This window comes from Ascidiella aspersa, chromosome 3, assembly GCF_963924565.1.
Source record: "Ascidiella aspersa chromosome 3, kaAscAspe10.2, whole genome shotgun sequence".
Classification (NCBI taxonomy): Eukaryota; Metazoa; Chordata; class Ascidiacea; order Phlebobranchia; family Ascidiidae; genus Ascidiella; species Ascidiella aspersa.
The window spans coordinates 8,223,654-8,239,662 of NC_139449.1; the positions used below are offsets into that span (position 1 = coordinate 8,223,654).

Genomic DNA, 16,009 nt, shown 5'->3' on the forward strand with positions numbered 1-16,009 from the left:
ACAGCCAAGTCGCAATTGGCAGCTTCACCGATTTATTGCGTTCGTATGTATAGGCTCCGTCCGGGAAGTATTTAATTTATCGTCTGATCAATTAAACGTAATATCGAAAAGAAATTGACGAGTGACGGCGTTGTCCGAAATTGAACGAAACGTTAAAAATGTTTTTTTAACGTTAAAAATTTTATTTCCAAAGCAAAATTAGGCCTAATATCCTAAACAAAAAGCACTCAGTTAATCGTAAAATCGTGCCGAAATTGGCGACGTTGTCGGAGATTGGACGAAACGTTAAAAATGTAAATTTTTTATTTTAATTTCCAAAGCAAAATTAGGCCTAAAACTTAAACAAAATGCGCCCAATTAAACTTAAAATCACGCCGAAATTGGCGACGTTTTCCGAAAATGGACGAAACGTTAAGGTGTAAAAATATTTTTTTTAAAGCAAAATTAGGCCTAAAACTTAAACAAAATGCGCCCAATTAAACTTAAAATCACGCCGAAATTGGCGACGTTGTCGGATATTGGACGAAACGTTAAAAATGTAAATTTTTTATTTTAATTTCCAAAGCAAAATTAGGCCTAAAACTTAAACAAAATGCGCCCAATTAAACTTAAAATCGTGCCGAAATTGGCGACGTTTTCCGAAATTGGACGAAACGTTAAGGTGTAAAATTTTTTTTTTTTCAAAGCAAATTAGGCCTAATAACTTAAACAAAATGCACTCAATTTAACTTAAAATCGTGCCAAAATTGGCGACGTTGTCCGAAAATGGACCAAACGTCAAATAGTGTAAAATATTTTATTTTATTGGGACTAGCAGCAGCGAGTATATCGGACCGAAAGACATACCTGATGTCGAGTTGTATCAAAACTGAGTGCCTATCTGATAGCAACTAATATGGGAAATTCAGTCATTATATGCAAATAACTTTGAAAGGTGACACTATCAAGAACAGTAGGTTACCAATTTGAAGTATCTAAACTTCATAACTCCAAATCAAAAATTTGCTTTGAAACCTAAGCAAATTACTCTTTATCAAACAATTTTATCGACTTGGCTTAGGCCTTGTGATGGCGTCATTGAAGTCGCAGTACTTTTGATCCAAAATATCTGTTTTGGAATAAAAGTCTAGTACGGACATCCCGAAACAAGAGTTCTGACACTAAAAAGTCTTTATAAAACGCGCATATTCCATTTTTTATTGAACAATTTACGTGCAACTGGCCATAAGTGAAACCATGCGTTTTTAAACCCAAGTACGCTGCACTTGTTGAACTTTTAGTAATGTAGTAAGTTTGCGCTCTTTAGGTATGTTTAAAATGCCAAATAACTAGACGCTAAAAAGGTATTACTTTTCGCTGAGTATTTAAGAGTAAAGATGATGGAAACATTAAACTGACAGGTCATTACAGTATTGTCACTTTGTCCTCTGTCTATTTTCCTTACAAAGTTGACCATTTGCCTGATAAAAAAGCAGGAGTAAAACTGTAGGCTAGCTAAAGTGAAATCAAGATGACGGAATAGAAAAAGTGTAGGAAGAAATGCAATGGAACCTGGTCGAATTTCGAAACCTGTGGTTGTCAAAGATACCTCAGTAAGTTTATTACAATGTCGCAATTTAACGTCCTTTTTCCAAGTGCGTTAGGCCAAAAGATAGCCTATATACACCAGTACAGTACAACTTGCGTTTCAAAACGTCTTTATCAAATTGCGTTCCAGTTTTTACAAGTAAGGTTTGGATATACTTCAGTTACATTAACTGTTGATGATCCCGTGCGTATCGAAAAGTTTTAATAAAGGTGATATCGATTTACTCGACCTTTTTGGCTTTAAAAAAAAAAAAGCTTATTGCAATGACGCAAATTAACGCCCCTATTTCCCAAATTGGCCAAAAAATACGCCAGTCCAAATTGCGTCCCACCTTTTACAAGCGAGGTTTTGATATATTTTAGTCGCATTAACGCATGAAGATACAAGTGCTTATCGTAATGTCGTTCTTAAGATGATGACATTTTAGTCGACCTTTTCGGCCTTGACATTCATTAACAAGCTACGTCAGAACATTTATTGGAATGACGCAAATTAACGCCCTATTTCCCAAAACGCGTTAGGCCGCAAACGATGTCAAGCGCGCCTGCCGCGTAGCTCGTATTTCAAGCATTGCTGCCCGACGTGCTGTGTATTTGCGGCAGAACGCTTCGCCACGTTATTAAGGCTCGGTGCCAGCTCCACGTGTTCTTTACCTTAAGGCAATCAGAACCGGCTCTGAAACCGCAACACGCGCCGACGTTGGTGTATGATTCACGGCTTCAATGTCACGGATTCGACCTTTAGTGTCGCTCATAGTTGTTTAACCCTAGATGCGGCGTTTTGAACCACACCGCTCCGACCTTTTTGTACTGTAGTTATGCAGCAAATTTACGTAGAGTTGATAAAAAGTTGGTGACCAAGCTGTTCATATTGCGCGCCGTTCTTAAAGCGCTGATTTAACATTACGCCATGGTTTACAAACTGCGGTTCTTTGGCGGGGCTTTTTGAATTTTTTTTAACTAGGACTGTCGGATACTAGCATTTTTTTACAAAACCGGTAATCAAACTTTGAGAAATGTTCTAGCAAAGCGAAAATGCCGGTATTTCACTTCTAAAATAAACAAACTTGATAATTGAATTGTCATGTGCCGAAAAATATTTTACGTTTGTTAAGGCAAAATTTTTTCAGCGATAAGAAACTGAAGTAATCCTTCAACTGCTAGTTTCTATTTTCTTAAATAAAACTCGTTTCTTAAATAGAAGTCGTGCGTTGACCTGGCTGAAATGCGGGTTGATATTCGTTTTATATCTGATTGGAAGCACGACAAACTTTTATTGCTACCTGGTTTATCTTATTTTAGCTGTGATCCAAAATCATCGGCTTTGGAATGTTTAAACAATAAACCTTTACTCTACGATGTTTTGTTAATAACATATTTTTTGTAGTTCATAAGTTCTTCTTTTTGGGTAAGTGGATTGGTAGTATTCTTTAAGATTTTATCAATGTCTTAACACCTAAAATTTGCCACTATATGCAGTTTGTTGTTTGGGCCTTTCGCTGCAACATAGGAAACTATTATTTTTCTACAGTTCCACATATAATTTAAGCAAAACAATGACATTCAGCAGAGCAGGAGAAGGGAATGTATGGGCTTCTTTTATAGCTTTTTTGGAAAATGCATAAAAAATTCCCAAAAATATTAATCTGCTGCCGTTTTCTCCCTCTCTTTGCTTTGTAAGTCAACTTTAAAATGCTTGTTTCTGGTGTTGAAGTCTATGCGATTTAATAAACCCTCACCAACTGATAAACTTTATTTGCCCCGGGGGCGCCAAAAATATTGTGGTAAAGTTATTGGAAAGGTCATATCTGTGCTTAAAGGTTGTCGATTTTCGGCTTAAAGGCGGGGTTAATGTTAGCAAATGTCAAGTGAACTGGCGAATTAGGCAACGTTATGATGAAATCCTTTTATCCCAGTTGAAGCAAATTGTCTCCCCTTATGTATTTACAATTGTTTGATACTATTGTGCGATTCGAAAATTTTGATCATTTAATGTTTTTGGCAATCCAATTATAATGCTCCGGTTCAGGATTTCAATGCTTTTATGAACTGGGTTGTCGCAAAGTTTTTGAATTGATTTACGTATTTAAAAGTCGAAAAACGCTATGTTTTTTTTAAGTTTTCGAATATTTTTTTTAATTTATCTTACGCCCAGCTTAGGTTATGTGTTTTAAAAGTGTCAATATTTTTTTTTGATTAGTGACCATGGCATTAGACTACTTTGTTCTCAAATTGTTCTAAATTCGAGTGATCTAACTTAAAACCTACAGATTTTCTTTGAAAAGTCTTTGAATGGCCTTGAGTTTTTTTCTTTCAGAAAATTGTGTAGCAACCCTCTATGCATTTGTTTTTTCCAAGGGTCGCGGCATTTTTCGGAGTGATCATACATTCCGGGAGAATGTCTATATTTATTCAATGCAAAAAAGATTTCATAGACGTGGCTGTTTGCTTTTTGGGTATTTCTTGGGTGACCTTTTGCGTTAGAAATATTAGGTAGATTTTCGGTTTATTCTTGCTTTGCATCAAAATATGCAAATGGTCAATATGTGTTTGTCATGCTTTTTGAATTCACCAGTGAACCCTAAAAAACGTGTCTTCGAAACCAGGCGGTTTCCGCGGATGTGTTTTCTCGTTTAAAATCACTTATTTTCTGGAGGAGTCATTTTGTAAGCTTCTTTGTGTTTATAATATTGCTCTAAATTTCCCATTCAGTAAAATCGAGCATATAATACCTTAACTTTAAAAATTTAGTCGTTTTTTCCTAGACAGCCTTGACAAGCTTCTAACATTTGTTCTTCCAACCTTGTGTCCCACAATTATTATCTGACATATCGACATTATTGATACAAAATGGCGTCCTAAAGAAATAATCAACAAGACCCACTTGTCGCACAGCTGCGTTACAAGCGTCGCGTCTTCCACCAAATCATGCGATCGCCGAAGGAGTCGCGCCAGCTGCTCAAGATGCAGAGCGCCCCCAAGCGAAAGGAGCTGATGACGTACGTGCGATTACGTCACGTCGACAAAATCCACTCGATGATCCGAAAGGGCGTCGATCCCAACTTTCACGCTTCCTCAGGCGAAGGTACGGAACCATTGTTTTTCGTTCTTCAATAAACTTATTATCACAATACCAGTGGTTCTCAACCGGGATGCCGCGGTGCCCTAGTGTGTCATTTCTAATGCTTAAGGGTGCCGAAAGGCATTTCGGAATTGTTAAGAATGTGATTTTTGCTCAATTGGTAAGCTTCTTGATACAACTATTTGTGTACAATCAGAGGACATTATATCAAATGTAAGAGACCATTATATCAAATGTCCCTACATGTCTTAAGTTAAATGTGTTGTTCCAGTTCCATTTATAGTGAAACTTTAGTAAAACACTCAACGAAAATTACAGTCGGGTGTCGAAAATCTATTTATTATTTTTGAGGGGTGCCGTAAGCCAGAAAAGGTTGAGAATCACTATATTATTCACTGGTACAACACCATTTTTTTGTTCTTCGTTACTTGTATCTAGTACGGAAGAGGCTACTAACTGGACGCATATTTACATACTAAAGGCTATGATGGCACCTATAACAATAATGACCAATATAAACGCCGTATTTCGTCAAACAGTTAACCAATTGGAAAGCCGCTGTTTGTTTTTACACAATTCGCTGTTTAGTTGCGTCAGTTTAGTCCTTTAATTTACATGGCGCAAGCTAAAATACTTCAAGGTATCGTATCTCACTATGTAAATATGCCAACCGGACACCAAAGTAGTTCAAATCGACATATAATTACTAACGTGTGCAATCGTAAAAGAGCGATCCAGTCAAAAATCCTACTGGCCGTTCCTGAGGCTATTTACCCGGCTAACAAAGAAATTTAAATCGATTTCCGAATAAATCATTCAAATTCTGCAAAACTCGGAAAATTAGATCTAACACTACCACCACCCAAACCCAAACGCCAACTCCTCCCTAATCCAAATCAACAAATAATCACGTATTGGTGCAAGCGTAAATGAGCGAATCTGTCAAAATAGACATCCTCTAATCGTTATACACTTTTACCTAGTTTTAATTTGCGTATTATGTCATTTCTTGTATTTCTACTGTATTTAAATTCACTTCCAGGTATCTGTTCTGGATAGGAACGGTTTCGAAATTTTATTTTTATTGAATCAGGAGTATTAAAAACACACAAGCTTCGTTTTTAACTATACATTTATGTAGATTGTAGATGCACACTACTGGAGATGATAATGTTTCTTCTCTAAAAAAAACGTCATTTTAAACGACTCGAGTCCCATTCAAGTCATCTGCTAAAAATCAGTGCAATGTCAAATCTTCGAATTACAAATGCATTCAAATATGCTCTTCTAAACATTACTAAAAGTATTATGGGTGCCATTGGATGCTATGGAAATGCTAGAAGTTGGATGTAATAAAATAATGTTTTTATTTTTCCTGCTTTAGACACCCCTCTTACCTTGGCGGCCACAGGGGACAACCATAATGACGTCACAAAAGACCTGTCGTGCTCCCCCGTCATCATGGCGCTGGTGGGCGGAGGGGCACATCTGGACTTCCGTAACCGGCGAGGTTTCACGCCGATTCATGTCGCGGCAAGGTCAAGCAACCTCACGGCTCTCAAGGTCAGTGCTGACTGTGACGTCATGAGTGTTGTCCGATGCTCAATCATACCGATAACCGATATTTTGAACAAAAAGTATCGCGATCCGATCCAATACCTAATGACGTCATTATAGTACCTACTTAAGCAATTGAAATATTCGAAGGTAATTTTATGAGCTTATTTGGCCGAAAATTGCTAATTGTTTATTTTTCTGTGTTGTTAACCGACTGTTTTTTTATCCACCTTTTGAGGTATAAATCGCTGAGTTTAGGTCGCAAGTCATAGCTGAAACGCTTTAATTTGGTATAGGATCCTCGCTGATACCCTTAGTATCGGGCATTCAAATCTTAATTGGAACGAATTTGAATATTTCATCCGTAGTTTTGCAATCCAACATAGAGTTTTCTACTTTAAAACGTAATTTCTCAAATTTACGTTAAAAGTTGGGTATATATAAGCTGCCTACCTATCAATGAATTTCGCTATTAGAGCTTAGTAAAGGCGACAAGGCTTCTGCCCCGACAAGGTTTAGAAACACTATTTGCCCCAAGGTCAACTACAATGTTAAAGAATCATGTGCTCAGTGACCTTTGACTGCAAGAAATAGAATACACAATGAAATTTATTCATAAAACATTTACACTGAAATGCGAAAGTTTACGCAGTAATGGTAGTCTTACCTGGTCTGAAATCCTCACAACACCCATATACTCTTTGCCGTATTTATAAATTTAACTCTCATTTTAACCCTCTAGACCCTTCTCGACCTGGGCGCTTCTCCTGACGTCACGGATGCACGTGATCTAAGTCCGGTCTATCACTGCGCGCTCATCGGATCCCACGTCGACTGTCTACGGACGCTGCTTCAAAACGGCGCCACAATCAACTCGTCAGATTCGCAAGGATGGACGGTGCTACATCAGGTAAATTTTGCTTGTATATTATCCACCTTGTATAATGATGGGTTGGACACCCAACCATATCAGCCACGCATTTTTATCCTTTTTTTGCCTTGAGTCGGATATTTTGTAAATTATTTACTGGTAAACCAGTGGTTTTCAACCGGGTTGCTTCGGCACTCTAGGGTGCCATTTTTAACGCTCAAGGGTGCCGAGAGATATTTCAAACTCTTTTAGGATTCCAATTTCTGCTTTATTGGTAAGCTTCTTGATACAATATTTTGTGTACGATTGAAGTGCAGAATATTAAAAATATTTTTTTAAACCTTGTTGCACAGTTAATGTGCTGTTTCAATTTCGTTTATTCTACCGTTACAGTTAACGACTCAGCAAAAAGGTTGCGAAACTCTGGATTAAACTCTTTAAATACTGTAAATTCGTCCCTTGCAATGGATTGGATTCTTGTAGTTTTTATACTTTGAAAATCAAACTAAAACGCTAACTCATCTTTGGTAATTTCAAGTGGTTGTGCAGTATTCCTGCACAAACATGAGTGCTAACCTACGTTGTCCAAACTGTTATGTCTTGCAACTCTTTCGTGACTCTTTCACAGAAGTTATTGAACTTATCTGAGAATAATGGTTAGGGGTTTTAGTAAGTACAAACATCAAATTAACAGTTGGTTGAAAATAAATAAATAGATATTCGAAGCGTTCAAAATGCTACCTACCTCTGTATGGGCTTTAATATCCCTACTATGCAATAAAATAAGATTTTTGCAATTTGCTCTTGGGCGTATTTTTTGAAGAAGAATTCAGCTGAGTTGAAAGTTTCACAAATTCATTATTAGCTTTCCGTCTTTAAACGTACATTTTAAACAGACGTTACAACCTTTTGTGTAGAAGTGGCGTAATCGTACTCGCGATCCCCAACAAATTGTATTGGCTAACCCGAATTCGGGAAGCTGTGCCCTTGGCTGCTCGTGTTTTTTACCGCATAACGAACAGCAGTTTGTTGGAGGTATGCAACCTCCATTAGGCGTGAAGGTATGGGTCGCGAATTCTTGGTGCGAAATCGACGCTCTGCATGCCTCTACCAAATGTGTACCTGCTGTGTGCAGCGGTGCGTCAAGTACAGACTGGCTTGGCGGATGTGTGCTGGTAATCTTAGGACACCTCGTTTCGCTTTTCTCCTTAGAGTTTTAGTTATTCAGCCAGAGGCACCGTTTCGCGTTAATTTGAAAATTTGGTGCTTATTTTAAAGTACGATGTCTTGGAAAGCACTGATAAGAAACGCACTTAGTTTTAGGTGAAGTACTTTATTTATTTTTTTGGTTGAAAGGATATTGTGATGGGTTGTTAAAATTTTGGTTTTTCCAACTGTTTTACGTGGTTTCGACCTTAAAGGCAGCGATAATTTAAAAAACTACCACTATTTCGTCATGCTTGTCGCCCTTAAAGTTTTGCATAAAATCATCAACATTTCGGATTTCCCCTCTAATAATATTTTCAAGTCTCGCCATAATATACGTAGAAATGTAAGCAAATAGTTATTCCAATTGATCATATGAGGCGAATTAAAAAGTATTTACATCGTAAAATTAGAAAAAATATATGTTTTTTTAGGGAGACACAGGCCCCTGAATTCGCACCTGTCCAACGCGTTTTTTCTGTTTGGTAAACAACGAAATAATCCCAATTCCTGCTTGAAACGAAAGACCGAAATTTGGACCTGTTGCTTGGACAAAAGCGCAATTTCTATATCGTATCAATATTCCCTAAAATCGGAATTATGAGCAGTTGACCATTATTTACCAAGGAGTACAGTTTAAACCGTGCTTTAAACAACAACCATAATTCACTTTTTTGTTCACCGATCGTGAACGGAGAACTAAGGTAAAGTGTAAAAGTAAAGAAAAGAATGAGGGTTGTGGCTGGGTTCTTTCCATTGGCCAAGAAGGAGACCAGGAAAAAGTCAGTAGTGTCTGAGCCTAGCAGTTGCCACGGAAGTAGGGATGACACCCCTATAAGTGGATTGATGAACATTCACCTTAATTTAGTTTCGCAAATCGGTGAAATACAGGCTGGAGAGTCGGAGTCGTGCTGGGGACTCGACGAAATCGTACGATTCGGGACTCTGGCCTGATTGCATTCCACTGCTTTCTCGCCAGAGACTTGCGTGGAATGTTTGCCGAATATCACGCTAGTGACGTCATTTGGCGTGGTATACCGGCGGCCTAGTAAATTTACCAAGAAAATAAAATTTTGGTGTATAGGATTTCAGCTGAAAAAATTTTGGCTTAAATCTTTAGCCGGCCATAAATTATGGAATGCAGTAGTCCATAGTCGGACACGAAGTCCATAGTCGGACACTGGTTTATTTTTGGAGGGTTAGTTCTAACCGACTCCGCAACCCTCCTTCAAAGTAACAGCAACTCACCTCGTTTGCCTAGATCTGTCGCTACGGCCGCCTTCCCCACCTGGACGTAATCCTCACAACGTTCGAGCCCGGTCCCGACCTGCTCAATTGTCGCAACGCCACCGGCAACACGCCCATCCACGTGGGGGCGCTCTACAACCAGGACGGGTGCGTTCGGACCCTGCTGCGACTCGGCGCCGACCCAAGCCTGAGAAACTTCGCCAACCAGGACGCCTACGAGGTGAGTGACGTCATTTTTTTAGTTGAAGTTGCAATTTTTGACGTCATTGTGGGGTTGCTTTTCCAACGCAGGCGTAGCGCCATTTTTGGCGTAACCACTTTTGGTTTTCGTATTAGTAGAAAAGGGTAGTTTAATAACTTTTTAAGTCGTAGATATAGTGAATTAAAAAAGTCGTACATAATAGTGAGTTAATTGTATGACGTTTTTATTTTAATATTTCTTGCTAGCAACGACCCACGATCGAACATTGTTTGCTCATCGCCTTTCTTTTCAGCAGACATTTGCGTGCGTTGGAGGTATTTGCAAAATTGATTGCCCACGTACGATTACATCACATCCTAATAGTTACGTTGCTTTACGTATTCAGCGTAAAGACTGTTGTAAAACTTTTCAAAATCGAATTTTTGTTTTGTTTTATTTATTTTACTTGTATTGCTAAACACAATTGCAATTTGTGATAAGTCAAGGAAAAAAATATTTAAGCGCAATCCACTTTCAGGTAGCAGTTCTTGCTGACAACGTCAACATCGCGCAACTCATCAAAGATTTTCAGCAAAATTCAGGTTTTACGACAATTCTATATATCAGTGGTTTCCAACTTTATTATTTACGGACTGCTATAATATCATTACCAAGTTAATGGACCCCCTAGTTTTTGAAGACCGACCTAACCAATAAACTACGCCCGTATATTTATGAACAAGTAGTTGCAATTTGCAGTCGACTTGAAACAAGAGAAGTGTCCAGTCGTAAAGTCTTGCATTTCAGAACTCTGGGCTTAAAAAGGTGGAGGTCTCTGTGTTTATAACAAAAATTCCAATTATTTCGTTTAACCAATAAATAATTGGACCGAAGACCTCCCTTAAAAAGCCCTTGTTTGAGAGCAATAGACGGTATTTTTTTAATCTGAATTTAACAGTTGCGTTTCGATCTTTTCAAACGAAGAATCGCTTTCCCCCTGACCCAGGGATAAGTTAACCCGATCCGACATTGAAATTGTTATTTTTGCAGAAACACAAACTTTGATATCAAGCCACCCTTAACAAACCCCTTGTATAGACAGTATCTTTAATGTGATTTCCACAGTTTAATATCGACCTTTGCAAACCATTAGCCCTACTCGATTTTATTTGTTTTCTTTGCAGGCGAGCCAACTTTGAAATCAAGCACTTCCTTGCCGACTTTGAAAAATGGCTCTTTACCGCCGCCACCGGCGCTCCCGAATCATCTCGAGGTAAACTAATGGATAAAATGCAGCGTTGGTTTGAGCTTGTTCTTAAGCTTCGAATTTTTGATATTGTTTAATCGGGGTTTGCAATATAAAAATATTTTGATACGTTGTTGATTTCGATCAGTTGTTGGGTTAATTACTTATTAACCTGAATCTGTATGTTTTCTGGAGAAGTTCAAGTTGTTTAAATTGAGCCGTAACAAACGTTTTTGACGTATTTGCAACATGGATCATTCCGACTAATAAAAGACTGGTAAAAACCGAAAGATGCAAAACATTCGAAGTATATGTATACACTGGAAGAAATCGCAGACTCGCCGAATCTTTCGATCAATGATACTAAGAAGGCGGGTTAGAAAAACAACTGGACTGTAGTGAGGTTCGAACTCACGACCTCTGGTCACACCGGGACCGTCGCTCTACCATTTGAGCTATACGGGCTTAAAGAGAAGCAAGTCGAGAAACAACCATACGCCAATGCTTGCTACAATGCTACATTCTGTTAGTACATGCAACTTCGCCTTGATATATGGATGTAGTGTTTACCTTTTACGGGTTTAGCCCCTAGGGGCGGCATTGTTACTAGAATTAAAAAATTGGCAAAAAGCACAAATGTATCAGATTTGCGATTCCGATAATAGTTTCGTGACCTTACGTTATACCATTTTAGATGACGTCATCCGCTCAACAACGACCGTCCACCTTGCAGCTACAATCGGAAAGGTAGGATTAAATGATTAAAGTTTTACTTTATAACTGATTGCCTTGACTGTTTTTTAAAGTTGTTATAATGTAATGACTTGACTTAAGTGAACTTAAGTCACTGGTTTTAAAGTACTTTACTTTACTTCAGTCATTTCCTAACAATGATTTGACTTGACTGAAGTCTTTTAGGCAACAGCCAAATCAAATGACTTGGGTTGAAATTAGGTGTTTTCATCTACCATTTTTTTAAATTGGTTTATTTATTCAAATATCTTTGCTATATTTGCGTTTTTATTTCAGTTAAGTTATTGCTAACATTCGGACAATTTGCAAATTTTAAATATCAATGACTTGATAATAATTGAGCAACTAATGACTTGCCTTAATTTAAAAAAATACTTGGTTTGTAACTATGTATTCACAAATAACTTGGATTTTAAGTCATTGAAAAGGTGTTTTTTGTTCACGACACTGTTTTTAAAATGTAGGACTGTATAAGACTATTAGCCGATTCCATTGAGATTCCGATTTTAAATTGACCAAGGGCTGAATTGCTCTTTTCACCAAGAATTCTCGTTGGAACTTCAAAGTAATTGCTCCCACTGGGATTTGAAACTTACCTAAACGTATTTGAGTTTCTGTCACTTTGAAGTAACTCGGTAGGGTGATTACCCGCCCGTTTATTAATAATTTATCGAAATCGATATTTGCCCGAAAAATGCGTCTGCGGTGCAGTGTTTTGTTACGGGCAATTGCGTTAGAGTAGGCTTGAACTGTGAATTGGCATGGTTTAAATAATTGTATAAATTTATTAAGGGGAAATGTTTTGTTTTCGTAATGCCGTAGCATTGTTAGATTGTTTCTGTGACTTTGACACTGACTTTGCTTGTCCTACGACCATGTGCTATGTCCGTGATAAATTACTTCTACTTTTTGTGGTGCACATTATGTATGTGTACAGGATTTAAAAGTAAGTTGTCGTTGTAAGTGATTTGTTGTCAGTAAACCACTATAAAAGGTATAGATTAAGTGTTCTCGCAGTTCTCAAACAAAAGCTCGCACAAGAAAGAAAGAATAACCTGAGGTAAAATTGGAACTTGGTTAGATAGCGTTGGAAAACAAGAAAAGAAGAGTCTTTACACCATGTTGCTTCCTAGATGCTGTCTTTATGAGTAATTTTGTGTCGATTCACAGCTAAAGAGCACATGTTGAGTGTTCTAGCTGTTGCCTAACTGAAAACACACAGTCAGAAAGGATAACCTGCGGTGAGATTCGAACTTGGTGTTATCGCGTGCAAAAACAAGAAAAAGTCATTATAGCTTGTTGCCTATAGATATGTAATGAAAGTTGATTAAAAGTAATCCCCATGGGAGTTTCGAAATAGTTACCTTGACTTGTACAGATTCACGTGTTTCTTTATATGAGATCAGCCACTTCTAAAGTCTCACTGGCCAACGAAAACCGATTAAAATAATTCGCTGTGCAGAACAAAAGCCAAAACAGTGACCATTAGTCCAATCCTTGTTCATGTTCATGATTCAAGTATAAACAATACATTGGGAATTTTCGCCCCAAAGCGATTAATCCCATCTGCATAGACTTGTGCAGTTTATGAGTGTAATACATTTAAAAAAAATATCTAATCCGATAGCTGCACTTTGGATGGATTTTAGGTATTAACCAGCGATTTTTCTGTTTTTATGATTTTATTCACACTATACGATTGTAGAACCACCAGGCTTTCGTAAAGGCAGGTCCGTTTTATTGGGATAGAAGTTTTTTTTTCATGATCACATAACTTTTTATGTGCTCAAAGAACAATATTTAGTCGTTCGTTCTGAATAAGTGAAACACGTTTAGCCGATTTTACAGGGAAAAGATGTGCAGTTGAACAATCTTCGTTAGGTTTTATTCTGCATATATGGAAATATGCATATTTTTGTTAAGTTGTTTTTCGGTTTTACTACTGTAAAAAAAAAAGAAAAATTATGTCGCAATAAAACGACAAATGAATTCGTGTAGCGTGCTACAACTTTGAATCAACGTGTCTTTGCCAACTGGTGATACTTTTTTGAAGAGCAGGATTGATGAAGTATGAACTGTCAACAAATTTAAATCGGGTTTTTTGCCCGTCTTGATGTCAGTGTATAGTCTGCATACTTGACTTCTCTCAGAAACTATTTTCTGTGCGTATAGAGACACCGATTCTGCAACCAAGTACTCGCATCCTAAATTTCTTGCCATTTTCTTGATGAATATCATCATTTCGAGAATTCCAAAAGCTCTGTACCTTGCCTTCAAATCATACTGACTTTCACAAACTTGCCCGTGTTTCGATCCTTAAACAGATCGCCCCTTACAAAATCTTTCCAATATCTTCCGCAGTAAGGCGAAATATTTTTCTGTCTGGTACTTCATACGTGTAATTTTCAGCCAATAATTTATCTATTTCTGGAAGATCTTTTTCGCGTAATGGTCTAGCATACAATTTTTCCCGAAGTTTATTTTTTATTTGTTTAGTAAAACTTTTATCCGAATACATCGTTTTATGACTGAAATAACAAGACAAAATAGCTTTCACCTTTTTCAAATTCGGTGATATATTGCGCATGCAATTAAGAATAAAATACCAATAGTATTTTATATTCATTAGCAAAACGCGCTGGACTATTTTCTGTCTTGAATTTGGTACCAATCAGCTCTAATTTACTGTTGTCGTTATTGTTTTACTGTCTATAAAACACACTCGAAAGACCTTTTCTTATTGCTTTTGATAATATTGTTAAATTATTCTTAACGTTTTATTCCATTTTCGTTAAACCATACCTTTACTAATTATACCAATAATCTTTATTATTAATTCTGCTACCAGGGATGTCCGATACAAAAAGAAAGAAAACAGTCCTTTCTACTATTTTTTTCCTAGACCTTAATTATAACAGTTCACTGAGAAAGATACAATGTATCAACACAACGACCACCTTGTTTCTTTTGACCCTTTATTTTAACATTTGTGACAAATTTTTGAATCCTGATTGATCATATGGGGTGGGAATGACTGTGCTGTGTATGATGTTGATTTGTATGATAGTTACTTGTTTCCGTTTGTGCCAGCTCATTAATTTTGCTTCTTCGTGCATTTTGTGTGTGATTGGTTTCATACTCAAAATCTTGTATTAAGATGCTTAAACACGTCGCCTTTCACGAAACCTGAAAAACGAAGATAAACTACAACCTTCTCATTGCGAGGTTGTTCGTAAATGCCAGTCGGGTTATCATTTATTGCTTTGAGAATTGTGAGAACAAACGTAGCAACCGGTTGTTCTGTCTCCACCACGAAAAAATCCATGTAAAACGTTAGGGTTGAAACATTTTTTTTCACATTCGGCGAAAGTTTTTACATTTATATGTAAAAAGAAACTGTAACAAATTGTATTGTGTTTAGGACTAGGATTTCTACCTTAAATACTTCTATGCCTGCCATAAGCCCCTTTTGATTTTTTACAAAAATCGTATTCTACTTCATTGTTATATCATTGAAACGAAAAGCGGAAAATTGCCAGCCCGCATTGTGCCACCAGTTCGAATTGTAATCAAAATCATCTAATACTGCTAATTACCTCTGTAACTTCTGAGATGTACCTGAACTTGATCTGCCAACGTATTTTATTTCAACTAGGTGGTGCACATTTTATGCAACATAAAAGATTGTGTACGATTTTGTATAGCATAGTATGTATTTAAAATGAGAACGTTTGTAAACATAGCCGTAGCTACGTTAAGTATTTTATTTCTATGTACATACTAAACACAAGATGATTTGTGGTGAATGACATGTTTGACATTGCAAAATGTTCGTTCAGTTTCATACTGTTCTACAACTTAGAGAGATTCTTTTTACTAGCAGGTGGCAATACCTTCTTGTACACCAGCATTGACGATGTATGGACTGTCGACAAGTTTAAATCGGGTTTCTTCCCAGTCAATGGGTCAACGTAATCAGCAAATTTCACTTCTCTGAGAATCTTGTAGCCGGATTTTAAATGAGATTTTTGTAAATAGCGAGACACGACTTGACCCACCAAATATTCACATTCCATAGACTGAGCAATTTTGGGGTGTATTTGATGTATAATGTTGTAAATTCCATTCGCTCTGTACTTTGACTTGACGCAAGCCATGCTGGCCATCATAAACTTGCTCGTATTTAGATCCTTAAAGATGTCACCTTCCAGGTAACTGGAAAACCTCAGATAGGCTGCAACCTTTTCGTTGCAAGGTTTTGGGTAAACGAGATCAGGG

At 37.3% G+C, this 16,009-nt stretch overlaps 1 protein-coding gene across 1 annotated transcript in view; it reads left to right on the forward strand.

The window, feature by feature from the left end:
* Positions 1-16,009, forward strand: part of LOC146159028 (uncharacterized) — a 79,758-nt gene that overhangs the window by 15,583 nt on the left and 48,166 nt on the right. The window contains exons 7-13 of the mRNA XM_083383458.1: positions 4,483-4,672; positions 6,054-6,232; positions 6,969-7,136; positions 9,565-9,771; positions 10,271-10,334; positions 10,917-11,005; positions 11,673-11,725. Of these exons, the coding sequence (XP_083239584.1) occupies positions 4,483-4,672; positions 6,054-6,232; positions 6,969-7,136; positions 9,565-9,771; positions 10,271-10,334; positions 10,917-11,005; positions 11,673-11,725 (950 nt within the window). The remainder of the gene's footprint in view (positions 1-4,482; positions 4,673-6,053; positions 6,233-6,968; positions 7,137-9,564; positions 9,772-10,270; positions 10,335-10,916; positions 11,006-11,672; positions 11,726-16,009) is intronic.